This window comes from Leuciscus leuciscus, assembly GCF_965113295.1.
Source record: "Leuciscus leuciscus genome assembly, chromosome: 16".
In the NCBI taxonomy this organism is placed as follows: domain Eukaryota; kingdom Metazoa; phylum Chordata; class Actinopteri; order Cypriniformes; family Leuciscidae; genus Leuciscus; species Leuciscus leuciscus.
This window is the reverse complement of record NC_138740.1, coordinates 23262417-23289736: the sequence shown is the minus strand read 5'-3', so window position 1 is coordinate 23289736 and position 27320 is coordinate 23262417. Positions and strand designations below refer to the sequence as shown.

The following is a 27320-nucleotide window of genomic DNA, read 5'->3' as shown; positions in this document are numbered from 1 at the left end:
TCCCCCAGACTTTTTAAAGTGGTGGTTCACCAAAACGAAATGTTAAAAGCTTTTCAAAATACTTTGGTATGTCTATTATATAAATATAAATAATTAAAAATAATTATTAATAACAATTATTATTCTTTTTATCATAAAATAATTTATATCGTACACAAGCATGTTGTCATGTCCCTGAGGTACTTCACTGAATTTGTAATTAGAAAATATTTAACAAAATGTGCACAGTGCCAGGGCAATATTGGGCAATGCTTATTTGTGTTACTTTCTTGTGAAAAATTCAAGTGACCCAGAATGTCCCAGAAAGCTACATCTCTGCAATATAAACTTTTGTGCATATTGCCTTTGTTTTAATATACTACTTTTGATACTAAATGATACAATAGTATATTGTGCAACTTTTCTCATGAGAATAATAAACAAATGTCCACCACAAACATCTAATTCACAGGCCTATTTTATGAAAGATTTACCTTGTTACTGGGACTGATACTATATCCATGGGATTACATTTTGAATTTGTAATTTTCCTTTTTTTGCTGATAATTCTATTTTATAATGCATGTTAGTGTTATTTGCTCTTATGCACAGTAGTTGGCGATATTCATCTATGGCGTCTTGCCTGTAAAACTAGAAGAAGCCGCCGCCCATTAGATGCGTCAGAGGCGTGACGTTTGTGATTTTCTGGAAATCCGTGAAATGTGGATTTTGTCTAGGTAATTTTATCATCACGCACCTTGATTTGTCTATGAAATGAAATAAGGTATAAGCTTATTGCATCACATATTTCTCTGAAGCAGATTTGAGGTAAGGCGATCCCATGATTCAGAGCAAAACACGGGCACTGCCCAAAAGATCAGCTGGAGATTGTGCTTTGACAGCTCGTTTGCGATTAAAGCACTCTTTGACGCAAAACAGAGTGTTTAAATTGGAACGAATTGCAAGTAACGCAGCAGGCTTGTGTGTTAACCAGTCGTATGTTTTTATTCTACCGATATCCGATTCGTGAATCAATCATTCTTTAAATCGGATCTTTTTGATGAATTGGTTGAATCGTTTGTAACACATTTCTTTATTGTATTGTTTTTTTATCTGGACTCTGAGACTTGCATAAAGTTTGATAATGATGATGATGAACCGATTTCTGTTTTCTAAAACCATCGTAAGCATTCCAAAAGCATACTTAGGATGCTTGGAGATGCAGCCCTGAGCGAGTTGTTCACGAATCGAACTGAATCAGTCTGAGGCATTTATTGAGTCAATGATTCGTTGAATCATTTAATGTTAGTGTTAATAGTAGTAATGTTTACGACTTGATTATCCGAATTCAAAAGAACCGATTCTGTCCGAAAAGAACTGAATCGCGGAAATAAGTCGAATTTGTCATCACAACTTCCCATTACGCCCAGTAAACTAACTTGATTGTCTGCATAGTGAGATTTGTTAGGCGTGACTGAATCCAGCAATTACAGATAATTACACTTTATGCTCAAATGAGGAAAAACAAAAGGGTCTCTGAGATGCATATTGTCAATAGCTGGAGAGCTTGTCACATAAGTACGTTTTATAAAAAGTAAAAAAAGTTTTTTAGGCACATAAAGGCAATTTCTTTTTTCTGTAATCATATAAAACACTCCATTCATGTCAAATATCAAATCAATCGTATATCAAAAGTCTATGCTTTACCCATTAAATGACTTTACACATAAAATACAAAAGTATTTGAAATAGTGCAAGATATCATAACACCGTAAACAATCTGCTAGAATACAGTTTTCATAATTAGTCACTATATTATGTAGATCTGTACTGTCTTCTGTGAGCATAGATTTAGTTTTTTTTCCTTTTAAGTTTTTTTGTCTAAAATCTAAAAATCTCCCAAAATTCCATTTTATGTGGTCTTTAACTGTTTCTTGTCCAATGTTATTTGGTCTTTGTCTCTCTCTCTGTTTGCAGTTGCTCTCAGTCCCAGGAAGAGTGAGCGGAGTGCGGCCTGCACTATGAGCGGGGCAGCGCTGGGAATAGAGATTGTGGTTGTCTTTTTCCTGGCTCTCTTTCTCCTGCATCGCTATGGCGACTTTAAGAAGCAGCAGCGCATGGTTCTCTTTGGCACACTGCTGGCTTGGTATTTGTGCTTTCTCATCGTCTTCATTCTTCCCCTGGATGTCAGCACGGTTAGTGTGGCTCCCGCTCTATTTGAGTGTCCAGCACTGTTAATTCCTGATGCAACTCAGACAACTTGTGCAATTGATTTTCAGACAATCTACAAGCAGTGTTTAATTGATCAGGAAGCACATGCCCAGACGCCCTCTGTGAGCCCTGTCCTTTCAAACCAGACGACTCCAAATACCTCTGTCTCACCCAGTAAAAGGTAAATTCAACAGCAATTCAAGTATTCAGTTAGGCCTATTCTGATTGTACTGTTGTTATATTGCATGTTTATGAACATATATTTTGTTCCTTTTCCCGAAGCACTGAACATGTGTGCTATAAACCATGGAGCTACATTCCAGATGGCATCATGCCAGTGTTCTGGAGGGTTGTTTATTGGACCTCACAGTGTCTTACTTGGTGAGAAAGGTTTGCCCTTTTTAAACTTGATAATGGCATCTTAAATCTTCCTGATAATTATTTGTCACTGTTACTACTCAAGTCAGTCTTTTGTAGTGCTGCAAAGTAATTGATATGAAAACAAAATTGCTATTTGGCGAAGTGCTATTTTTAGATTGCAAAGGCTTAATTAAATAAATACATGCACTGCATGTTTCAGAGTGTTGTGCCACTCATGTTAATTTACACTTTACACACAATCAGCTCATGATCCACTGTTTTCAGTGTCTCAGAGAACGGCTAGCTGTGCAGTAAATGCTGCTCCCCGCGAACTCATCTCTGCATCTGTTTGGGAGCAGACATTTGGGAATGCAACATTGCACCAAACCTTTTCCCAGAGTGTCAAAAAAAGAGAGAAACTTTAAGGTTTTCCACAAAAATACAAGCTCGATGATTAAATGTTTGAAAATGAAGAAATTAAAGGGTTAGTTCAGCCTCATGTCGTTCCAAACCCGTAAGACTTTCGTTCCTTTTCGAAACACAAATGAAGATATAACTACTACTACTTTAATGTTTCAGAAAGTTCATAAAGAGATCGTAAATTTAATTTATATGATTTGAGCGGTTTAGTCCAAATTTTTCTGAAGAGACATGATCGCTTTATTTGATGAACAGATCTTTTATTCACATATAAACATTCACCACACATCAGTTGTGGTATACGGAAGCTCAAGCATGTTCGCTTGACATGCGAGAACCAATGAGGTTCGTTCTCGTGCTTCCACAAGAACCAATGAGATTTGTTCTCGCAAAGCCAGTGTGGTTGATCTTCTGTTTATGTTCGCTGATTAATTTGTATATGTCAATAAAAGCCTAAATTCATCATGTAAAACATTAGTGTCTCTTCAGAAAATATGGACTAAACAGCCTGATTCATATGGATTAGTTTTACGATCTCTTTATAAACTTTTTGAGGCCTCAAAGTGGTAGTTGCAAAGCTGTCAGTGGAGGGACTGAAATCTCTCATATTTCATTAAAAATATCTTCATATGTGTTCCGAAGATGAACGAAAGTCTTACCTTACGGGTTTAGATGGGTGAGTAACTAATACTCTTTATATAATTTTATTATAAAACATAATTTTAATTTTGGGGGGAACTAACCCTTTAAGACAACCATAAATATTAGTTTTGTAATTTTACAGTTGCACTGTAAAATAAAACTATTATTTTTCTTAAATTCTAATTTTTATTTTACAGTTAAATATAATAATAATAGTAATGTTTATTATTTTGTTCAAAATGTTTTAGTAATAATAATAGTCATATTGACATATAATCATCAAATTTGTGTGCAGCCTTAGTCTATTGTGTGGTTTAAACCAGGGGTTTTAAAAAGTTTTGATGCCATGGACTCCAAAATATGATATAATAATATGATGCCTATGCGAATGATGCCCTTCCCAAACAATAATAATAATAAAGTATACTTTCATGTATAAATACCTATTTTCACTAAACGGGGTAATAGTAATTATGAGAACAGAAAGGATGGCTTTTAAATTGGCTGTTTTAACTGGTTTATATTGTATTAGAGCCAAATTAAAATCAAATTTTAATTATTATTAGAAAATATTATTTGTAAATAAATTAAAAAAAATTCTATGCCCTATCATAGTAAAAGAAAAAAAAATCTCAGATTTTCTGGGCCCTCGAGCACCCCTTTTGAAAACCTTTGGTTTAAACAATGCATAAATAACTATGTTGTATTATGTCTGCTCATGAATGTGCTAACTGTAAAAATAGTGATTAATAATAGTGTCTTCTCTTCTAAGGCTCCTTCTGCCATTCATGCAGTCATATGCCCGCTCTGGAGGATTCTCCATTACTGGAAAGATCAAGACGGCCCTGATTGAGAATGCAATCTACTATGGCACATACCTTTTCATCTTCGGCTCTCTTCTCATCTATGTGGCTGTGCATCCTCAGTGGCACCTCTCCTGGTCGGTAAACCAACCCAGAAAATTCTTCAGTTGTCATCACAATGTTCTGTTCATACTGACTCTTCTTTTCTGTATGACTTCACCAGGTATGAGCTGCAAACCATCGGCATCACTGCGGCCAACACTTGGGGTCTGTTTCTTCTAGTGTTGCTGTTGGGCTACGGCCTGGTCGAGATCCCCCGCTCGTACTGGGAGTCCTCACGCCAGGGTCACCTTCTCATCAAGACTTACTTCAAAGCAGCCAAGCTCATGACAGAGAAGGCAGATTCAGAGGAGAACCTAGAAGATGTCATGGAGGTGAAAGCCATGTGTGTTTATACGCTGTAAATAAACATCTGTTTACAATATATAAGTCCGGGTGAGCTGGTCTTTGAAAGGTCATGTCAGATCTGAATCTATTCAGCCAATATTGTGTCTATTTTTATCATAGGAAGTGAGAAAAATCAATGAATCGATCAAATATAATCATCCATTAAGGAAGAACGTAGACACCATTCTCCGAAAGGTGAGAGGACGACAGTGCATTTTTATATATGTGATTGAAGGAACCGTGCCACTCTTTTTAGTTGAAACCTGCTTTTTATTTTTAGTGCCCAGTTGAATATCAGGAGAAAATGGGCAGGAACATGGATGACTATGAGGATTTCGATGATAAACAAAACGCATATCCCTCTGAAAGAAGCCTTTCGAAACTACACAAGCAGGTACCGCTCAGGCGTTCTCTCTGTGTTTTCTGAATTTTGATCGAGGATAATACTGACAGCTGGTTTCTCAGGTGATCTACGCAGTGCAGCGGCACAATCGCACACGAGTTCAGTGGCAGATATTGCTGGAACAGGCTTTACATCTCGAGGACGTTGCCAAGAACGAAACCAGCACCTCTCGGCAGTTCGTTCACAGCTTTGCCCCTCCAGAACCTGTAGGCTGGTTCAGACGCTATATTTATACCCCCACAGTAGGTAGGTAATAGATCTAGATAAACAAGTGTCACTTTTGACCCTGCTTTTACTGTCCTTTGTTTCCTTCATCAGAGTGGTACTGGGAGTGCTTGCTGAAGCAGTGGTTTTACCGTATACTGGCTGTGGTTCTGTCACTCTTTTCGGTGGCTGTGGTTTGGTCTGAGTGCACTTTCTTCAGTACTCGTCCCGTTCTGTCACTCTTTGCTGTGTTTATCCAGCTTGCTGAGAGAGATTACAACTACCTGTACATTGAGGTGAGTCTGCTTGAGCTCTGTAATCTAAGAAAAGTGAATAGTCAAGGCAAATGTATTTGTATAGCTCTTTTCACAATACACATTGTTTCAAAGCAACTTTAGAGAAAATCAAGATGTTAATGTTTTTATTACATTTTTATATCTTCATGCCTCAAGTAACATTTAGCAGATTAGAGCTGGGCGATAATATAGTAAATGGGTAAAAATATAGATGGGAGAGGTAACGTCAATAAACTCAATTATGTACATCACTGTTCAAAAGTTTGAGGTTGGTAAGATTTAATTTTAATTTTTTTATAAAAGTCTCTTATGCTTACTAAGGCTGTGTTTATTTGATCAACAATACAGTAAAATTACAATTTAATTATTTTTAAATGTTTTTATTTATATATATTTTAAAATGTAATTTATTCCTGTGATGGCAAAAGAGAATTTTCAGCATCATTACTCAAGTCTTCAGTGTCACATGATCCTTCAGAAATCATTCTAATATGCTGAATTGGTGCTTAATAGAAACATTATTATCAATGTTGAAAACAGTTGTTCCGCTTAATATTTTTGTTGAAACATATATATATATATATATATATATACAGATATATATACACCCCGGACCCCCCCCCCCCCCCCAATAGAGTAAAACTGCACATTTTAGAGTAGAATATGCGTATTCCATTAATATTTGAGAGAAATAGGCCTTTTGTGTACATAGAAAAAGTCTTAGATCTTTGAGTTCAGCTCATGAAAAATGGGGGCAAAAACAAAAGTGTTGCGTTTATAATTTTGTTCGGTGTATGTACACTTTTTTTTATATTAGAAAGTTTGAACTTATCTTTTCTTCTTAAGTAAAATAGTTAAATAAATAAATTATATTTGATTTCATTTGATCTATTTTTTACTTATTTTTTTCACTTTGTGTCAATGTTGCCGACTCCTGCAATACACCAAAACCAAGAGCTTACTGACAGTCTGACCTGGTGAGATTAGCTGAAACATAAGGTAATGTTGTCATTTTTGGCCTGTAGATGGCGTGCTTCATTACAATCTTTTTCCTCTGCACCTGCGTCTACTCCACCGTGTTTCGCATCCGAGTCTTCAACTACTACTACCTGGCCTCACATCACCAAACTGATGCCTACAGCCTGCAGTTCAGCGGCATGTATGTTTTGCACAGCAGTATTGAGTGTATTAAACTTGTATTGTCAGTAAACTCTGTCATTAGTCTTTCTCTGATAAAGGACAAAGCCTGTGTGTTGTTTACTAGGCTTTTTTGCCGCTTGACTCCACCACTTTGTCTAAACTTCCTGGGACTGATTCACATGGATTCTGCCATATCCCACCAAGCAAAGGAGCAGACGGCATACACCTCTGTAAGTCTTTTACCATTATATGAAATTTAGAGAACGAGGCTTTCAATGACCCAGAATGCCCTTTTTGAATGTACTATTAAGCATCAAATGAACCTTCTCTAATGTTGTAGATCATGGGTTCCATGCGGGTCCTGTCCTTCATTGCCAACGGCTTCTACATATATTACCCCATGTTGATCGTCATTCTTTGTATTGCTACATTCTTCAGGTGTGTCTAATATTATCTATGAATTATCAGACAGAATTTCATGTGTGATGGTTAATTGAAAACTAAAAAACTACTCTTTTTTTTTATTTTTATTTTTTTACTTTCTGTCCAGTCTTGGGACACGTTGTCTGAACCTCCTGGGTTTCCAGCAGTTCATGGGAGAGAACGAATTGACTTCTGACCTCATAGATGAAGGCAGAGAACTCCTGCGCAGAGGTCAATAGTATATACACAGTAAATATAAAATGCAAGTTTGGTGTGAGTAAAATGTTTTTGAAAGAAGTCACTTTTGTTTAACAAGGCTGCATTTATTTAATCAAATTAAACACAGCAATATAATGAAATATTACAATTTAAAATATCTGTTTTCTATTTTAATATATTTTAAAATGTAAACTATTCATGTAATCGCAAAGCTGAATTTTCAACAGCCATTACTTCAGTCCCAGTTGGTATTAGAGATTATTCTAATATGCTGACTTGCTGCTCAATTATTGTTGATGCTCAAGAAACATTGCTGAAAAATTATTCACTTCTTGGAAAAAAAATATTGACCTCAAACTTTTGAAAAGTAAGCTTCAAAAAGCACTATACATATATATTAGTGCTTAACAAATTTATTAGACCACCATAATATTTTCATAATAAAGAGAAAACAAATATTTTAGGAATCGGTCAAAAAGTTCTTAAAAAATTGTTAAAACTTGTTTTTTGTAATCATTTATTAGGCTGAAACTGAAACAACTAAATAGTCTTTATTCACACATAATAACTAAAAAAAAATTCTATTTTGAATGCCGTCCGTTGGCCTTGAAAACATCTTGCATTCTTACTGGCATTGTTTTTATGTACAGTACTTTCCCACAGTCTCTGTTGGTATTGACATCGAAATAGTTTCTAGTTGTTCCCAAAGACTTGCTTTTGATAAAACTGTTGTGCAATCTATCTTTGAATCCACTAAATCCCAAATTTGTTCAATAGGATTCAAGTCCAGACTTTGACTTGACTTTTTATATATAAAAAATACTGTTCAAAAGTTATTTCTTAAGATTTTATAAAGAAATTCACACAAGCCCAATTTATTTTGGTCTACAAAACTAATTTCAAACAAACACAAAACAAAACTATGATCAAATGGTTTTTAAAATGAGAAAGATGTCATTTGAAGCGGATCTAAATGTTCGACGGGTAGTTTAAAAACAAAGTCAAACGGTCTCCTGTGGTTGCTATGGTTAGATATAAACAGAAATAAATGATGATTCAAACAGGAATCACTTTTCCTCATTGCTACAGCTCTACTCTCTGCAGTGGTGAAAACCTCAATGCGTCAGAGGGGTAGTCACCACTGACAAAAACATTGACAGTTAAAATGGTCCCATCCGACATTAATCAAGGACATGTATGTGACTTATTTTGCTGTCTTTGCATAGAAAGAAGAAAACGGCAAAGAATAGAAGATGGGGAAAACAGACGAAGAGTAAGATTATTTCTATAATTCATACTGTGTCTGATCATTCCAGTGTGTAAATATATGTTTCCCTGTGACAGGAATGGAGAGAGCGTTATGTTCAGCGAGATGATATTGCTGCCAGAAACCGAACCTCCATGTCTGAGATGAAGGAAACCAACTACGGCGAAACCCTAAATTCAAACACAAACCGACGTATGTTTAATGCCCGATAAGACGTGTGTCCTGTAGTATTCTTATAGGGTGTTTGTTATTAAGTGAATTCCAAAAAGAAGCAGGAATTCTTTTTCTTTTTTCTTCGCAGAGGCCAAGTACACGCGTAGCAGCAACCAGTCAGGGCGAGACAGCATTGAGTTGTTGCAAGACGCTGAGCCATTGGACTTCAATGCTGAGACACTTACTGATGACCCTTTGCAATCTGACCCTGGCAGGTTAGATCGAGTTTTATGACAGAATTTTGTCGGTCAACCTGGAAGTTAGCATCACCCTAGTTTCCCTTTTCAATTGGCTTTTGGATTATTGCCAAAAATAAGCTCTGAGACCAACAAAAGTTTATGATTCTCACACATTTTGTTCATCATGATAATCTTCACAAATAAGCCTAAATGCAATCGGCAGATGCAAAAAGCTAAACATAGGCTATAAAGTACAGCACGGTCTTCACTAAGCTTCCGACAACTCTTTCTCCAAACATATTCCCTGAAAGTTTGAGTTATAAACACAGAAGGCTGTAAAAGTGGACTAGTGAGTAGATGAGTTTTCCTGTTTGGTGTGTTGATATTCAGTGGCCCTGTGTAGTTCCATTTAGGCTACGTCCACACTGCAGGCTGAAACGACCCAATTCCGATTTTTTTGCCCCTATGCGACCTGTATCTGATCTTTTCATGACAGTCTGAACGACACAGATCCGATCTTTTCAAATGCGACCCAGGCCACTTGGGTATGTGGTCCCAAATCCGATACATATCCGATCTTTTGAAATGCGACTTCAGTCTGAACGGCCAGGTCGCATGTATCCGACCCGCACGTCATTGATACGCGTAAAACGTCATAATTCTGCGTTGAAGTAGTCGTCGGTTTGAAAACGGACTGCATATTCGTCGAGCTGAGGTAAATCTGCCGAACGGGTCGACCTCGACGAGCCCGTTAATTGAAAAAAATAAATAAAAGCCCACGGCCATTATATATACGTTATGTTAACTTATTTGTGCTGAATCTGATATTAGATAGGTCAGCGGCTGCTGTCTGGCTCTTGTGTAACGGTCGCTGCGCGCGCTCGCGTGTGTGTGTGTGTGTGTGAGAGAATCACAGTTAAAGTTTAGCTACTTCCGCAAACAACAAGTGACGTCGTTGACCGTTGAGTACTCTTCTGCGCATGCGGGTCACTTCTGGGTCATTTCACGTTCACACAGGAGATCACAAAAGGTCGCATTTAATTGGAAATGTGAACGGCCTTGCAAAAAAATCGAATTTTTTCAAAAAATCGGAATTAAGCATTAAGCCCTGCAGTGTGAACGTAGCCTAGCTTTAAAGAAATGACAAAGCATTATTACTGAGGTATTTTATGTCGTCGAATAAAACGTAAAATTATCTTGAGCTTGTGTTAACCACAGACACTTTTTCAGGTGTTTAACCAAAAACCCATTCAAGAAACCCATTGACTTAGGAGATGATGGAACCTTCAGCACTCTATTGTCACGAGGTTTATCTTGTGCGCTCACATGTCTGTTTCTTTCTCCCACAGACATGCCGGTGGAAGGTACCTCTCAATGTCGTCTTCTCGAAGCCGAATCTTTGATGATGTTTAATGTCTCTTTTTGGTCAAAAACACTGTCTAGGGGGAAATAAGATGAATTTTACCTCTAAAAACACTCATCTCTACTGTGGTGTGGTTTGTTCCTCTCTTTTCAAACATCTTCAACTTCCTGTATCCTGTAATGCAGTGTAGTTATCTGCATGCGTCCTGATAAACTCCTGATAAAAGCCACATAGAGAAATGCACACACTCATTTTGAAGTGCCAGGCATTCAGACTGCTGCATGTCACAAATGGGAATTTTTTTTTTGTTGTTGCTCATTTCTTAAATCCTTTTCAAGAAATGAGTCTAAGTTAATTGAACAGTCAAAACACTGAGCCATGAAAGGTACTACAGACAGACAGGATTTACGGTAGCTGTTTCTCATCTCATATATATATATATATATTAATTATAATTTAAGTTCTGGTGTAATTTAGTTTTAAGTACTTTTTCCATTATTTCTATTCTTTTATATATTTATGGTACATGAAGTTGTATAATTTGTCTTTTGATTTTAGACACATAACCTGCTGCTTTTCTTGTTTCACATGACTGTTATTATTTAGACTTTGCACATCTCATTTATAATGAAGTTACCTTTGTTACCTTGTTTTAGCACTAGTCTTGTGGATGAATGTCAGATAGACCATTTGTAAATAGCATTGTCATTTTTGTCACTTATTCAGAATAGGCAAAACTGTTGAAATAGCTTTAAGGATGCAATCTGATTGTTTAAAAAATGGGGTTACAACATGTTCTTGTGGGCTGGTTTTCGAGACTTGTAAGCATCTCTTTATCACAAGTGCAGTTTTCTTATAGAAAACAGACTTTCAGTATGCAAATGTGTTGAAGGAATCTGGTTAGCAACATAAGGTTATAAAACAAGACTAGTGAGTGCATGGCAAGAATCACATTTTTTTAAATACATGAAATTCTCCTTGTGCATAGGGTCATCAAGCATATCAAATGTAAATTTTTGCATGATATGATATTCTACTGCATATTGTTTCTCACAGGAAGTGCAGTAGCAGTTCTAACTAGTGTTATATTTAACTGTAAACATTTGTCTATTCTCTCCACAAATGTTAAGCATCATGGTTTAATCTCAGATTAATGTATTTTCTTAGTAAACGTAGCCCTTTAGGTTTAAATAAATAAGAAGGGCATTGTTTTTTTTCCTTTTTTTTTTCATTCATAACTTTTTGTTTTCTGCTAAGTGTATTCACATTTACTGTGTATTTATGAAGATATGAATTATGTTGCCAATGAGGTGTAATATTGATATGGTATCTTGATATGGCCTTTGGTCAGTCCTCAAGTAGTACGATGATGAAGGCTGGAACTGGAACCTGATGCTGGAATCTGTTGATTTGTATGTTTGGTGTAAATGAATTGTGGTACATTCCAAATGGACACATACTTAATGTAATCTTGCATTTATTAATAAATGATTGATTAAATCATATTTGCTTCAATGCCATTATTTTAAAGTTCATGTTTGTCTTCTAATTAACTTTCTATAACGAAATCTGTTGTGTGAGTCTTTAAACGTGGAGGTACTTGCACAAAAATCCATTTTATGACTCTCGAGCAAGACTTCGGTTTGAGGTATCTGCAGTAGTCATTTCCGTAGTTATTTCATATTCAAAATGATGTTTCGCGTTGTTTTTGTACCCTTTGGCTGAGCAACCAGTAAACTTGAACAACAGCGGAAAATAATCAAACATAACGATCTAATCGCCTAATCAAACACCTGTAGCAAGACTGACCAATCAAATGCAAGAACTCGTCTCCGTGGAAACGGTGAACGCTTAAACAGGAAAGACCAAAGCAGCGCTACGGAAATCCAGGTGGTTTTAGCACATTAATCATAGTTTTGTTTCACTTCTCTATGTGAGTATGCAGCGAATAGAGTATTAAGAATGAATAAAGTCATGATGTACTGTTTGCTGGATTACAGTATATTTTAAGAGCATGTTGTTTCCGTACTGCGATACAATACAGTTAGTATTACTCAAAGACTAAACTGTGTACTAAAGCTGAATTTATTGTGTCATAATATAATATAATTGTATATTATTATAATTACAATGCATGCAGTTTTTATGAGGTCATATTCAGAGACTATGGAATATTTGTCGTTTATATGGACTACACACACACACACACACACACACACACACACACACACACACACACACACACACACACACACACACACACACATATATATAGTCCATTATGCATAAACTACACTCATAAATAAAGGTTCTAAAAGGGTGTCAGCTCTGCAATAGAAGAACCTTTATTTTTTTTAAGAGTGCACCCACATAAGTAAGCCTAAAAATCAGTCTTGTCACCTTCAGATCCGAGGATGGCAGGTACATCACGGCACGACCGAGAGATGGCAATCAATGCCAAGAAGCAGCTGGCAGATTGCTCAGACCCCATTGAACGACTAAGGCTGCAGTGTTTGGCACGAGGGTCCGCAGGCATCAAGGGACTGGGCAGGTAAAGTGTGCATGAGGTGCGTTTCTTCTTATAGACTGAAGTGCAGATATCTGACTACAGTTTGATGTTCTCAGAACTTTTAGGATCATGGATGATGACAATAGTCGCACATTGGACATGAAGGAGTTCCTGAAAGGCCTGAGTGACTACGGTGTGCTCGTCGAGAAAGAAGACGCTATAAAACTTTTCCAGCACTTTGACAGGGACGGCAGTGGATATATTGACTTTGATGAGTTTCTTATGTCTCTGAGGGTAAACGCATTGAACGATGATGTGTTTTTAGTTGACCAGTGCAGTGACAGTTGTGCTTATGTTATTATTTTCATTCCTGTGATTGCAGCCAGCCATGTCTAACGCCAGAAAGGAGGTGGTGTTACAGGCATTCAAAAAGTTGGATAAGACCGGAGATGGTGTGATTACAATAGAGGATCTGAGAGGAGTATACAATGTCAAACATCACCCTAAATATCAAAACGGTGAGTGGACCGAAGACCAAGTATTCCGCAAATTCCTGGACAGTTTTGACTCTCCGGATGACAAGGATGGGAAGGTATGAAGATGCTTAAAATACAGTTGTCTCATCTAAAATTTACAGTATCCAGCATAGTAATGTACTAATATTTAACAGACCTATCTTTTAGAATAGAATTGCTTTGTCTTTGGTTTTAAGCACCACCCAGTTCAATAGGTGGCACCATAAGAAGTCCTTTACAGTGTTTTCTTTGATCATGCTAAATGTCTCCATATATCAGGTCACAAAAGAGGAGTTTATGAACTACTACTCCGGCGTGAGCGCATCCATTGACACAGATATCTACTTTATATTAATGATGAAAAATGCATGGAAGCTTGACTAAACTTCTGAGGCATCTATTTTAGGGTAAAGAACAAAGATGGTCAACCTGAAGCATAAACTTGTCTTGACCCTGTCATCATGACCCTGTCAAATATGTTCATTGCAGACAAAAGTCTGGATATATATGAGATGTTAAGATGTATGAGATATATCGAGATACATAAGATGTTGATAAATGTTTGGCAATAGTTATTCGAAAACCTAATCGATGGAGTGTGTAGCTTTTCATTTCTTAAACAACCATGTAGGAAGACATGGCCATATTCCAGCATGACAATGCCAAGATTCATCAGGCTCATATTGTGAAAGAATGGTCAGGACGGAGCATGAAGAATCATTTTCACACATGAATTGGCACCTTTGACTCCAGACCTTAAATTCATTGAAAGTCTTTGGGATGTGTGGAGTGCTTGACTCTTGCATTGTCAGTACAAGATCTTGACCAAAAATGTATGCTCCTCTTGATGGAAATAAATGTTGTGATGTTATGTCCATCTAGAGGTGCATCATTTTTTGGTCAAGGTCTTGTATGACTCATAAATCTTGGCTTTGTCATCCTGAAATATGGCCATGATGGTTGTTTAAGAAATGAAAAGCTACACACTCCACATATACATACTGTATATACACTCATACATATACTGTATATATTGAACCAGAGGTTAAAAACAACAGGCACAGTTTTGACAGGGTCGAGTCTAAAATAAGGTGGCAAGTTTACCTTTGGTGTCTTACAACTACTAACTTTGGGGTTTTGGGAATCTACCTCTTACAATCAAAGAAATCAACCAATTACTAATCACACAGAGTGTTTCTCACTGCAGACAAGCAGCTGCACTAATGCATGTATTGTTTTATTCCAGAATCAGCCACACACCATCTAACAAATGCAGGTGGTGTGGTATTGTTGCAAGACTTTGTGTCTTGTGATTGTGTGCATCCTCTTTATTTGGCTAATGAAAGCTGCCTTTGCACCTGCTTGGATCCCTACGTGAGAAACACTCAAAAACTCAAATACAAATTAAGTCTGTTATAAATTAACTTCCAAATGTCTCTCTATCTTTCCAGGTTGGGATTATCCTTCTTGGTGTAGTTTGGGTCTATGTAAGGGCTACCAGTTTGTGTAATAACATTATTTCTTCTTTTCCATCTACAGGTGACAAAAGATGAATTCTGGAACTATTACAGTGGAGTCAGTGCTTCTATTGATAGTGATGTGTATTTTATTTTAATGATGAAGAATGCATGGAAGTTATGAAGGGTATGCTTGTAAACCAATTGATAATGCTTGTGAAATCAAAACAAGTTAGGGTTAATAAATCTGACACAAATTTGTTGGATATTAACAATAAATCTGGAAAATGGAAGTACTGTAGAAGCTTGAATTATGTGTAAAATGTGTCAGGTTGTGTTACTGGTTAAGTTAATTGTTTTTTAAGTGTAAAACACCTTGTTGCATCATAACTAAAACAAGTGTGGCATATGGTGATATATGGAAGTCTTGTGAGTCTTCGGATTTAGTTATGCATGTTCTGGCAAATGCTATTTTACAAAAAGTGACTCATTTAATAAATGTTTTATTATGGTTATTAAAAAAAAAACAAGTTCCTTGAGATGATTCGCATGAAATGTGAAAATATATTCTATGGTTATGTGGACTGATGGTTTGTTATGGTGCTTTCAAAATTTTCTATCAGAACTAAAATGAACAACTTTATGAACAAATCTAGCAACTTTGGAAATATCAATGGAATATTTAATATAATTTGTATACATTCCTTTATTACACATCTATTTAAGACTGTAATATATATATAATGATAAATGCATTACAGAATTAGCATTATGGGCAGATGCTTTTTTATATACACAGAAAATGTTTCTTCTGATCATTATAAATAGATCCTCTGATCATTGAAAAAGTGCCACTTGAACTGTATGTATTACTTTTGAGTGAGATTAACAGAGGATAAAAAATTCTCAGCTCAGGTATATATACAGATGAAAATATCCATGGATAAAGAGAACACTGAGGCTAGCAGCAGTTACATGAGGTCTGAGTATATGTGTGAATTCAGAAATGTGGATTTATCTGATTCACACTTAATGCCTGTGTTTCTGAAACATTCAGAAGGAAATTGGCTACCACAATGGAGACCACAACTGTGCGTGATGCTTGGTTGAAAATGAAACCTGTGGATGACTGCTACAATATGTACAAACATGGTTAGCCCAGAGCTACAAACCGGACACGTCTAGTAACGTGTAAAAGCGTCTCGTTATACATAACAGGCTTCTCGGGTTTTAAATGCATCACATACAATGTTAGTTATTAACCTTTTATCATGTACGCAGAATAACTTCCTCTATCAAGGGTCTGTAAAATAACCAGTAAACTAGAATTGTTCACTGTGTTTTGAAGAGGCTGGACATAGTGACATAGGCTTCGTCTTTGCATTCTCGTTGAGGGGCCGTTTCACCCTGATGGCCACTGTTTTCTCTTCCTTTTGACAAATCTGATTCATCTAACAATCTAATTTTCAGGTGGGACTGCTCTCTCGGAGGCCGTTCATCATTCATGTCCATTTCACTCAATGATGTATTTAAGGAACTGGTTTGGCTATAGCAGCATTCCTCCAGACCGTCCTCAAACTCCAGAGCAGATGGTTTTTCATCAACGTAATCCACACGGTGTATGAAGATATCGCTGAATATCTCAGGGCTGAAAGTGATAGGAAAACCCTGAAAATGCAAAAACATTCTGCATGAGGACATTGAGCACATCTTGTTGTTTAATCTCGCAGAATGTCAAGTGAAGCAATAAGACACAGGACAAACTGAATTACCTCTCTTACCCTGTGCATTTGTGCGAGAGTTGCCTTCGGGTGTGGGATGTTTGGTGTGATGTAGTCTTTTATACTGGGTGAGAAAACAATTGGTACATTTAAAAAAATAAAAATACATAAAATACATTTATAAAATGAAAAAACACTCACTGCGTTCTCCATAGCAAGGCCCCCAAACTGATGATGAGCACCAGAAAGACAGAGAAGCCGATGGTGATGTGAAGTGATGACAGTGAAGTGACGTTTGCTTTGATAGTAAATGTAGAATGTGTGTCATAATTTACATCACAATTAATCAGGCATGATGAATAACGGTTCAAATGTGTTTTTTCACATTTTCTTAATCCCAAAGCTATTTGATTCTTCACCTACCCAATAATGTGTGTAAAAAGCCCAACAAGGGTTCTTTGCTCCTTCAGATTAAGCCCTCCTAGGTGTTTATCATACTAAAAATAGTATACAGCATTCATTCATAACTCTATTGACATATTTCACATGTAACCTCTCATGTGACTGACATTTAATCAATAATCCACTCACTTTTTATAGTGAAATTGGCAGTTGAACTCCACTCACTCCAGTCGCCACCAAAATATCCGTCAGGTTTTGCTCTAACACGTGTATAGTAAACACCATCTCCACCAATTCTGTCCCTGTGGATACTTAAGTCCCTATTTTCAAAAGTTTGCCTGATGGGCTGTAAAGAAAGAAAGGGTGTTGTTTATTTGTTAAACAAACTCTAAATGATCCCATCTTAATTTTTAAGAAAGGTCAAGTGTAAAAAACAAATTGTTGGGAAAAACACCTTGTTTGCAAGTTTGTCCCCCCAGATTTCCACTTCAAAGGCAGGGTTGGTTACATATGTATGGCTGTGTTCAATCCAAATGGAAACTTCCTCAGTGTCTTCCGTGTAATTGGCAAGCTTTATTCCAGGAGCTGGGATTTTGACTGCAAGGACAAAGACAGATTAGATAGATAGATAGATAGATAGATAGGTAGATAGGTAGATAGATAGATAGATAGACTTGCCAATTTTTCTCAGGTCGATGTCTTTTTCAATAACCCCTTCTCCTGTGTGTACTTTGAGCTTGTAATCATTAAGTATCACCAAACTCTTAAAAGTAAAGTCTTGTGGTCCTAGAGTAGCATTTGTACAAGTTTTTATGTCTATTGTTTTTTCTATTGTTTTGCTAAACGGGAAAGAAAAAAAAACGGTCATTTCCAATTCAACATCAGAGTTTAGAGCAAACATTGACTCACATTACATCAAAACACACTTTATAGTAACAAAATCATTTTTAAATATTCAGTTTCTGACATATATTCCACACCCATTTATAGTAAATATGTCTAATGAAATACCAGAGTGTTGCGAATTTGACCTCCTCATTGGGTTCATCATTTAGCGAACAGGTGAGGTTATTCTGTTTGAAGGTCAAATTGGATGTGCAGGTCACTTCTTTCTCAGACCAATCTAAAATGAATCGAGAGGAGAAAAACATAAACCAACGTTTTTCTAGTCAACTTTGTAAGTGTGCTTCAACTACCTTAAATGAACGTTTCACATATGGATTTCCCCCCAGACATCTCTTTATGATCATATCATAATAAATCGCTACACACAATCTAGCTACATTTACAGTCATAATGCTGGAGCACTTGCCGGTGATTTGACTTTAGACTAAACAGCTTATAATCGCTTCCATTCCGAACCAGTGTTTTTAATTACACTGTTGAATATTAGTAGTACGGTAATTAGTAATTATTAGTGGTAAGTAATTAGTAGCAAGTAATTACAATTTTTTTTTTTTGAGTAACTTACCCAAAAATTTTCAGAACATATATATATATATATAAAAGAAAGTTATAATAATCTCTGAATTTTCAGTTTATACATTCTCAGTTTATTATATACAATCTCAAATCACTTACCGTCATCTCCACTCTCAGACAGAATTAAAGGACAGAAAACAACAAAGAGCATCCGTAAAACACCCGCCATCTCTCATCCAGCAGTACAGACATAGATCACTCAAGAGACACGTCCTCATTACTCACACACATTTACTGACAAGTGACAGCTCACAGTTAAACTCTCAGTGGTACTTTCAGATGAGAGATGAAGACAGAGAGAGAGAGAGAGAGAGAGAGAGAGAGAGAGAGAGAGAGAGAGAGAGAGAGAGAGAGAGAGAGAGAGAGGGAGAACAGGATATGTCTCACATGTGACTGAAAGAGACGTGTAAGAAAGCATTACATGTGTTGGGAGTGGAACTGCTCTGAAAATAATAATCAGAAAATGTCACAGAAATGTCCAATGTTTCAAGTAACTTAAAGCAGCGCAATGCACTTTTGGCAATTTATTTGCTGTTTTCTCGCTTTTTGCTCGCGGGTTTCTCTATAGAGCTCCCCCTACAGCTTCGGAATAGATATTTACCAACACTGTAGTCAAAACTCGTTGGCGACTCGCTCCCCTCCCATCTTCTCCCGCTGATCATGTGCCTTTGTTTTCAAATAAGCCGGCGAACGCACGGAGCCATGTCCACTGAGGTATGTATACAGAGAAGGCTAGCATATAAATGTTTATATAGTGTGTATAGCCGTTTCTCAATATGCGTTCTTGTCTGTACCATAGACAGTATATAAACTGGACACAGCGACCCCATTGGATTCAACGGAGAAAAGTGAAGTCAATTAGAAGCACTAACTTCCTGATGGTAGAGCGTACTGCGCAGACTCAAACTGAGCTTGACGACGTAGATGTGACGTGAGCAACCCGTCTATCTACTAGTAGCTGTACCAAGAGAAATCTGAATCATTCCCTTCCGAAACTTGCAGAGACGGAGAGTGTGAGTAGGAGGTGTCCATGAGCTAGGAGCAGGAGAAACTTTTGCTAGGTATTCTGATTAATTATTTTGTCATTTTGCCTCCACGTCCCCCCGATTGCCTGCGAGCTTCTCCTCCTGTCCATACGGTAATCTCTCTACTGTGCGACAGAGAGTCGCGTGTTATGACGCAATCGTTAGCCTATTTTTACAAAAACTGCTTCTACGGGGCCATAACGTAAGATACAAGGTAATGGAGCCGTTTATACATTTTCGTGTTTCTTTAGAAATAAATAATGGACAAATGGAGTCTTTAAACGCCTCAGATGTAAAGTTATTCGCTGTCAAAGTGACGCCAAAATGAATGGGAGTCAATGGGATGCTAACAGCAGGTGATGGTTCGCTAGCCAATGGCGGCGCCCGGGGAAACTTCAAAATAATATCAGAGAATGTCTAATATGGCGAGAAGTTTCACTCTCACTACACTTCCGGCTTTTGAACTGGTTGCAGTTCCACTCTGATTCCATATGAGGGCGCTCACAGGACGAGTGCAGAATGAATGGAGGTCAATGGCGGTATACCCCTCAAAATCCACTTTTCTCAGGATATAATTTTTTTGTCTAGTAATTTGAATGTTGTATTCGAAAGGAGATGCAAAGAAATTACACATTGCTGGGTGTTAGATTTTTTAGAGTCACTTATTTGCTTTAAAAAAGTCTTTCAAAATGTCAGTGACGTCAGAATGCTGACGTCATTAGCAGAATGCTAGCGTGTTATGGGCAACAACAACTCAACCTGTAAGAAATCAAAACGACATAAGTACTCGTTCATTCAACTTTCGACCTAAAACCCATGTTGAACTTGCAAAATCTACAATCACATCTGAGATTTCTCAACGGCAATCGGGTGAAAGAGACAAATTTAGCCGTCTAGCCCCATTGACTCCCATTCATTTTGCACTCATGGCAAGCGCCCCCAGTGGAACTCTGGTGGTACTACAACCAAAATTCGGTACAATAGGGCTTAATAGGGAGTGGACAGGTTCTCCGTAGACGGGCTCTGATAATATGAAACCCTGCCCCCCTGGGGCCTGTACCATGAAGCCGGATTAGGTGGCTAGCCAGCTATGTTTCAGCTTAGTTTCCGCCAACCCTGGGTTTTAGGTACTATGAAAGTAGCTTGGCTTTAATCGGTGTTCGTTGCCATGGTATCTTACGCTGCACGGCTAACCTGCTCCGGGGCAGGTTATGTTCTGAGAGAGAGAGTTGCGACACTCTTTGATGTCGCCGCTATGGCTGTCACGTGGTTCATGTAAGCCCCAATAGTTCCAAAACGTACGCTGGCTGTCATGTTCTTCTATGGGACAGACAGCAGCGATTGCATTATTGAACGGTAAATATAAAATAAAACACACACCCAAGTACTTTTTCAACTGTTATTGCATTATTGCATTTTGTTAATGTCAGTTTTGCTTTTGGAGATAAGTTTTAAGCTATATTTTTGGAGGGAAAAGCTTAGTGTTCATGTTCGCATGGGTAGTAGCACTGGCTTTAGCGGCTCTAACTTAACTTTTCCATATCATTCATCTGATGATGGACGTCTCATGATATTTATTTTAGCACAACTGGGCTGTATTAGGCTATTGATTCCCGTGATTTTGCTTATAAATTTTTATTCAGCCATTAGCCTACCTTCATGATCACGCAAGAGGTCTGCCGTGGCGGTCCGTTCAGAATTCGCTTAGAAGCTAGCTCACTTCTTCTGATGAAAGTGGCCACCCCCAGGACCACAACGTGAAACATGATCATGTTAAGACTAAGAATATTATTTTAAGATTAAGGCCATACACATTATCAAAACTATAACAGATTAAAAACGAATTTAAGCATGGCTGATACAAATGAAGGTTTTCAAATAAAATATTTTTTATTAAACAATGACAGACAACAAAAATGTGTGCTTGTGTGTGTGAACAAGAAAAACAAAAACCAGGGGCAGGTGATCCATGAAACAGACAGGACTGGTGATGGCCATAACAATCCTAAAGGTCCAGCATTGTTCTCACAAGCCGCTTCACTCAAGACAATAATAACATAATGAAAAGTTAGTATATCCCAAAAAATTAAATTAAATAAAAGTTGCTATAAAGGTGGTAGCGACTCATTACCGAACTCTTAGCTGACGAAGTCGCGCTAGCTAACTAACGTTAGCTAGCAGGCAGTGCTTGAAAATTGGTTGAAACAACCAACATAAAATATAAATAATTACGCTGTGCATGTACAAATGAAGACCAGTATAAGCATCGCAAAGGGCCTCTGATACAATATAGACAGTTGACAATTCAAAAGAGGTCGATATTTCGGCAACTTAACTCTGGAACAACTCGACGCGCAGCAATGTAAGTGAATGGTGTCCAACGCCCAAATGACAGTGTTAGGAACTATTCCGATCTTCATATCCCGGAAGTAGGCGGTTAAAAGCGCCGCCATTATTTACAACGGAGGTCTATGGGAGTGTCGCAACTCTCTCTCTCTATGGCTCTGCTGGATTCAAGATCTCAGACTGAAGTTTGACCAATCAGCTGAGAGCAAAGAAACATATAGGTGACGTAACTTATTCCAAGTGTCTGTTGCAATGACTTCACCTTTTCTTCCAAATCCTGTGACATCTCAGCGCAAATTGTTTGACGAGCACTTCGTAGAGAAAGAGTTTTTAGCCAGACAAAATCCCCTTGCCTTTCCTGATAGTTACTTGTATGAAAGATACAGATTTTCCGCGGAAGGAATGTCTTATCTTTGCGAACTTCTTGAGCCGCACATAAAGAATTTAACACGTCGAATTCATGCACTTACTGTACCGCAAATGGTATTGCGTTTTTTTTTTTTAAGTGGTACATTCCTGCACGGTGGGTGACGCACAGAAGCTCGGGGAAAACATATGTTTGTCGAACCATTCGCAAGGTGGTCCTCGCTCTGCAGGAGTACATGAATAGTTTCATTAATAGTGTTCCCCGGACATTTATCGATCATGTCCATAAAAGAGGGCTTTTATCAAATTGCCAGTAAGATATTGATAGGGTGACATCACATGAACACTTGTTTTTTTTTTTCAAAAAGCAAATTTCACAAATGTAGCCTACTATACAATATAATACATGTTAAGAATTATTTTGAATCTTTTTTATTATTATTCTGTTAATCTTATGATAGGATTCCCAAGTCATTGCAACATGTATGCAGTGTAGATGCAATCACCATACAATATTTCACTTAATAAAAGCACACTGAAACTGCAGATAGGTCTCAAACTGTTTTATTGGTTTTGTGGGATGGGAGGGAGAAAGAGCAAGAGAAAGTTGCATTAATAAATATTCATACTAAAGTGTTACTTGGTTAAATAAGTTATACTAATATATATATATAAAATATAACTACATACTGAGATCAGTTTTATCAAGCTGTTTGATTTTGTTTGGAGCCTCCTCAGCTCACAGTCAGCTCCTGAACAGTCTAGTTCAAGTCTCCTTTAGTGTGCAGTCAAGTTCAAGACTCCTTTAGTGTGCAGTCTAGTTCAAGACTCCTTTTGTACAGGGCCCTGACTGAGTCGGTTTCCACCTGAAATATAATTCCACCACAAACATGATCATTACAAGTTTTCTGGAGGCTCATCAAAATCACAAAAAGTTCCTTGACTTCCTACAAACACAGGACTGACTGTAATTTATGTCAAGGGTTTTAAATTCTTACACATTTCTTCTGAAGCCCATTGAGGTAGAGGCCTCAGTTTCTGGGGCAGGTTGTGAAAAATCCTACAATAAAAGAGATGTGTAAGGGCCAGTCCCTTTTTTATGCCACACATTCAAATGTTTGCCATAATAAAAAAGCCCAGTGCATTCACCTCAGCAACTGTCTGAGAACACACAGACAGAGTGTCTTCATTTTCTCCACCCTAATAAATAAAAATAGGCCAATGTAAAGCATAACTGTTGTAAAGCAGGTTATGTTTGGTGTTCTGTCTGGTGCATACTGACCTCTGTGTGGGAGACTGTGTGCTGGCTTCAACAGGGACACTGTATTTCCCTCTACTGCAGAACATAGTCAGCTATATTTACAACTTAAAAAAGTAGTAATGTATTGCACACATACCCAGTGTTACTTGCTTAGAGGAGCCAGCACCAGGGTCAGATTGTACAGCACCTGTAATCACATCCATAATCGGCCGTCCCTTATTGCCTACTCAGAGCCAACTCCTCTGCCACAGTGTATTCTGGTTTACTGAATTTAATTCTTTATTTCTGTTTGCTGCAAACAAGTGTTTGTGATAAAATGTTCACAAAAGTAATAAAAGGTTGTGGTAAATACTCACCACTTTGAATTATATTTTTATATTTTGTCTTTATCTGCTGACAAGAACATTTGGAGTTGGGGTTGCATCTAAAAATCAATGAATATTAATCTTTCTTAGTACATACATGCACATTTTTTATATAATATAAAAATAGCCTATAGGCTATATTACACATAAATAGGCTACACATAGCCTACATACATACATAATTTTACATAAATATAGAACGTATTTGTTTAACTTACACATTAACAATCAGCAATCTTTCTCCAACAGTCTTCTCTTGCTTTGGCAGCAGAGACCGTATTGTTTCGAGCTTGAAATACATATTTAAATTCATCGTAATTCTGAATGATTATCTCTTGCTCCTCCGCGGAAAAATATATCGCTCTCGCTCTACCCGCGATTGGTTGTTCAGTGTCGACGTCACTCTTTTATGTGCACGCGCGCGTGGAGTAATCATAGCTTGAGGATCAAAGCCTGAGTTGACAGAGAAAGTTGATGAGCTGCATCATGGTACCAATAAAGCCTGATTGCATCGGTTTGGTTTTGTCAACTCAAAACTAATCCTGTAACCCCGAGTTTGTTCAGCTACCTTCATGGTACAGGCCCCTGGTCTGTACTTGTGTTCTTGTGGACTTGTGAAACGTCATCAGTCGCTGCCCAAGTACTGTTCCAATTCAAAGTTCACATCTAGCCAAGTCCAGTTCAAATCCCCGATTCCCGGATGTGTTCTTGATCCGCCCCTTTTATCGAGGATGCATCGAGAAGTGACTTGAGCGGACTTGAGACAGCCAGGTATCCCAGAATGCATCTCACACCAACCAGCAAGCGTCAATAGCAGAGGAGAAACCCCGCGTAATTTAAAAATACTGCTGTAATTGTGTCACGAAATGTTGTTTTAAGAGTATTTCAGGCGAGAATGTAGTTGTTTAAAGCTCAAATCTTTGGTTTATTTATAAAGATAGCGCCTATTTGAAAATTTGATCTGACGTTTTCGGAGTTGTGAGAACCAGGCAATCGGACGCTCATTTATAGTAAATATGTGACCCTGGATCACAAAACCAGTCTTATGTTGCACGGGTATATTTGTGGCAAAAGCCAACAAAACATTGTATGGGTCAAAATTATAGAGTTTTCTTTTATGGCAAAAATCATTAGGATATTAAGTAAAGATCATGTTCCATGAAGATATTTTGTAAATTTCCCACCTTAAATATATAAAACATTTATTTTTGTGAATGGATGCAGCACTATCGCCAATAGAAATGGACAACTTTAAATGCGATTTTCTCAATATTTCGATTTTTCTGTACCCTCAGATTCCAGATTTTCAAATAGTTGTATCCCGGCCAAATATTGTCCTATCATAACAAACCATACATCAATGGAAAGATTATGTATTCAGCTTTCAGATGATGTATAAATCTCAATTTAAAAAAAATTACCCATAAGACTGGTTTTGTGGTCCAGGGTCACATATGTCTAATGAAATACCAGATTGGGATTCGTTATAATGTAGTACAAATTTCTTCTATAATAAAGTGATTTTGTATGATTTGTAACCAGGCACTAAAGCGATTACACATAAAACGTGCTTTGAACCAATCGGATTGCTTGGGTCCTAAGCTCGGACTCATCTCTTCAGTAGGACTCATTTGTTCAACACACCGGCCCAAAGTTGCAAGGGTGGTTTTTCCATAGACAGTGGGGTTTTCTGCTCAAAGGCGCTAGGGGGGTGCGAGAAGACCACCATTCAACCCGAAAACAGTCATAACCATTCCAATGACTCCAAAGCTGTTCAGTTAAGGTAAAAAAAAACCCTGCATAGTTATTGTATCAACCTAAAGTAGAAGAGCTGGTACCAAAATTATTTACAGTAAAAAGTAACAGTAAAATGTCCTTAAAATCAAATATGAAATTTACATGATAGGCTCAACAAAATTCAACATAATTAAAGGCACTATGCAACTTTGGCCTTCTAGCGGTTACATAAAACTGCATGCCTTTTTTGGTTGTGGTTCGGCTCTGCATGACTGTGTGGATGAATACCGTTATCCTACTACACATAAAATATTAACTTGTGAGATATAACCTGTTTCGATGGAAAGAATATCAAGCTGACAAGCTGAAGACGTTACTGTAGCTATAGGCTACCTAATAGCCTAATAATAGACATGGTATACTTCCTTGAAAATAAATTCCACTACAGCGCTACAACAAACCATAGTAAAATGACCCTTCACAATAATGCCATGATGAACTCTGTTAAGAGAGCTACATATGGCAATTTACTAACCTATGCCACTCCCACACCATACACGTGTCAAAGTAGCTGGAGCAACTTTTCCCTATTTACGAATATGACAAGACATGCACGGGCAAGTGAGGTATGTACGTAATTTCCCACCATCCCACTAGGATTAAAACATAAACACTTACCATAGGCTTGCAATGGTAAATCAGGGTAAAAAAAAAAAAAAACTTTTGGAAGAAGGATTGATGATGTATTGACTCATTGTTAAAGTCTTTTGATGTTGTTTATATGTGGTGTTTTTAATATGCTTTAAGACAAACCATGTGCAAATTCATAAGGCAACACCATTGCTGAGTATTTTCTCCTTAAAACTGCCGTGAAAAAAAAAAAACGCAACGTGAGATCATCAACGAGTGGATCTCTGAGCTGGTGAGTGAGTGGAGACGGGGCTAATTTGCATATTCATGGATTCCCCGTATTCTATGAGGCAAGGGTGTAGAGTTACATTCAAGGTGTTTTACGAAAAAAAAATTCAAGGAAAAAACGTTTAAATGAGTCATTTTGGTGATCAAAGATGAGTTTTAAAGGATACAATTACTACCATTACAGTGACTACCATTGTAATATACGTCACAGCTGTTATGTAAGAGTTAAGTTTTGCATCTTGCAGGAGAACAGTCAGCACTTTATTTAGGTCAGACAATGACAGACCAAAGCAGCAGGTTGTGGTTTTGACTGAAACAAAAACTGTTGCAAACATTTTTGTAGTTGGAATGAATCCGATGCCTGAAAAAAGGAGATATAGTAAATATCTGCTTACTTCCTTGTTACAAAATGACATGCAAGAGAAGAGTGGAACTGCAACAAAACGCTGTAATATTTATTTATCCTACTAGCAGATATCAGAGATTACATTTTATTTAGTTTAATGAATGAAAAAGTGATTGTTTTTTTATAATAATAATAATTACTATCATTATTATTTTAAATCTTTGAAGTAACTTTACAAAAATATCAAGAAAAAAAATATAAAAAATATATATATATAAACAAAGTCTGTTTTGCCAAATGA

At 37.2% G+C, this 27320-nt stretch overlaps 3 protein-coding genes and 1 long non-coding RNA gene across 7 annotated transcripts; 2 read left to right on the top strand and 2 right to left on the bottom strand.

The window, feature by feature from the left end:
* Nucleotides 1–602: 602 nt before the first annotated feature.
* On the top strand, nucleotides 603–12072 carry lmbrd2b (LMBR1 domain containing 2b). Of its 2 annotated transcripts, none has more exons than XM_082140944.1 (18): nucleotides 603–716; nucleotides 1957–2174; nucleotides 2259–2371; nucleotides 2473–2571; nucleotides 4385–4552; nucleotides 4639–4849; nucleotides 4983–5057; nucleotides 5143–5256; nucleotides 5328–5511; nucleotides 5584–5765; nucleotides 6791–6924; nucleotides 7030–7135; nucleotides 7246–7343; nucleotides 7456–7559; nucleotides 8774–8820; nucleotides 8892–9006; nucleotides 9116–9242; nucleotides 10556–12072. In XM_082140944.1, the coding sequence occupies exons 2-18, from the start codon at nucleotides 2001–2003 to the stop codon at nucleotides 10617–10619; spliced, it is 2115 nt and encodes a 704-aa protein (XP_081997070.1). In that variant the 5' UTR covers nucleotides 603–716; nucleotides 1957–2000; the 3' UTR covers nucleotides 10620–12072. The 2 variants fall into 2 exon arrangements, with proteins under 2 accessions (XP_081997070.1, XP_081997071.1); XM_082140945.1 differs by having other exon boundaries at nucleotides 672–807.
* An 89-nt stretch (nucleotides 12073–12161) lies between these two features.
* Nucleotides 12162–15615, top strand: capslb (calcyphosine-like b). Of its 2 annotated transcripts, XM_082140954.1 has the most exons (6): nucleotides 12162–12502; nucleotides 12976–13120; nucleotides 13195–13372; nucleotides 13461–13670; nucleotides 13873–14000; nucleotides 15133–15615. In XM_082140954.1, exons 2-5 carry the CDS (start codon nucleotides 12984–12986, stop codon nucleotides 13975–13977), a joined length of 630 nt encoding a protein of 209 aa, XP_081997080.1. In that variant the 5' UTR covers nucleotides 12162–12502; nucleotides 12976–12983; the 3' UTR covers nucleotides 13978–14000; nucleotides 15133–15615. The 2 variants fall into 2 exon arrangements, with proteins under 2 accessions (XP_081997080.1, XP_081997081.1); XM_082140955.1 differs by lacking the exon at nucleotides 13873–14000.
* On the bottom strand, nucleotides 15537–18953 carry il7r (interleukin 7 receptor). Of its 2 annotated transcripts, none has more exons than XM_082140952.1 (8): nucleotides 18755–18953; nucleotides 18185–18296; nucleotides 17852–18012; nucleotides 17628–17770; nucleotides 17363–17519; nucleotides 16973–17069; nucleotides 16823–16895; nucleotides 15537–16718 (listed from the first exon to the last, which is right to left on the bottom strand). In XM_082140952.1, exons 1-8 carry the CDS (start codon nucleotides 18822–18824, stop codon nucleotides 16383–16385), a joined length of 1149 nt encoding a protein of 382 aa, XP_081997078.1. In that variant the 5' UTR covers nucleotides 18825–18953; the 3' UTR covers nucleotides 15537–16382. The 2 variants fall into 2 exon arrangements, with proteins under 2 accessions (XP_081997078.1, XP_081997079.1); XM_082140953.1 differs by having other exon boundaries at nucleotides 16832–16895; nucleotides 18755–18951.
* Nucleotides 18954–23146: 4193 nt separating this feature from the next.
* On the bottom strand, nucleotides 23147–24606 carry LOC309476820. Its single transcript, XR_014198382.1, has 4 exons — nucleotides 23675–24606; nucleotides 23542–23592; nucleotides 23391–23452; nucleotides 23147–23258 (listed from the first exon to the last, which is right to left on the bottom strand). It is a non-coding gene; the product is annotated as an uncharacterized lncRNA (long non-coding RNA).
* Between the last annotated feature and the right edge of the window lie 2714 nt (nucleotides 24607–27320).

Coding starts and splice junctions, on each gene's coding strand:
- lmbrd2b (XM_082140944.1), top strand. CDS start 2,001: ATGAGCGGGGCAGCGCTGGGAATAGAGATTGTGGTTGTCTTTTTCCTG. Junction 4,553..4,638: donor CCTCAGTGGCACCTCTCCTG/GTCGGTAAACCA, acceptor TGACTTCACCAG/GTATGAGCTGCAAACCATCG. Junction 7,136..7,245: donor AGCAGACGGCATACACCTCT/GTAAGTCTTTTA, acceptor CTAATGTTGTAG/ATCATGGGTTCCATGCGGGT.
- il7r (XM_082140952.1), bottom strand. CDS start 18,824: ATGGCGGGTGTTTTACGGATGCTCTTTGTTGTTTTCTGTCCTTTAATT. Junction 18,013..18,184: donor GTCAAATTCGCAACACTCTG/GTATTTCATTAG, acceptor TTTCCCGTTTAG/CAAAACAATAGAAAAAACAA. Junction 16,719..16,822: donor AAATGCACAGGGTAAGAGAG/GTAATTCAGTTT, acceptor TTGCATTTTCAG/GGTTTTCCTATCACTTTCAG.
- capslb (XM_082140954.1), top strand. CDS start 12,984: ATGGCAGGTACATCACGGCACGACCGAGAGATGGCAATCAATGCCAAG. Junction 13,373..13,460: donor AGTTTCTTATGTCTCTGAGG/GTAAACGCATTG, acceptor CTGTGATTGCAG/CCAGCCATGTCTAACGCCAG. Junction 13,671..13,872: donor CGGATGACAAGGATGGGAAG/GTATGAAGATGC, acceptor TCCATATATCAG/GTCACAAAAGAGGAGTTTAT.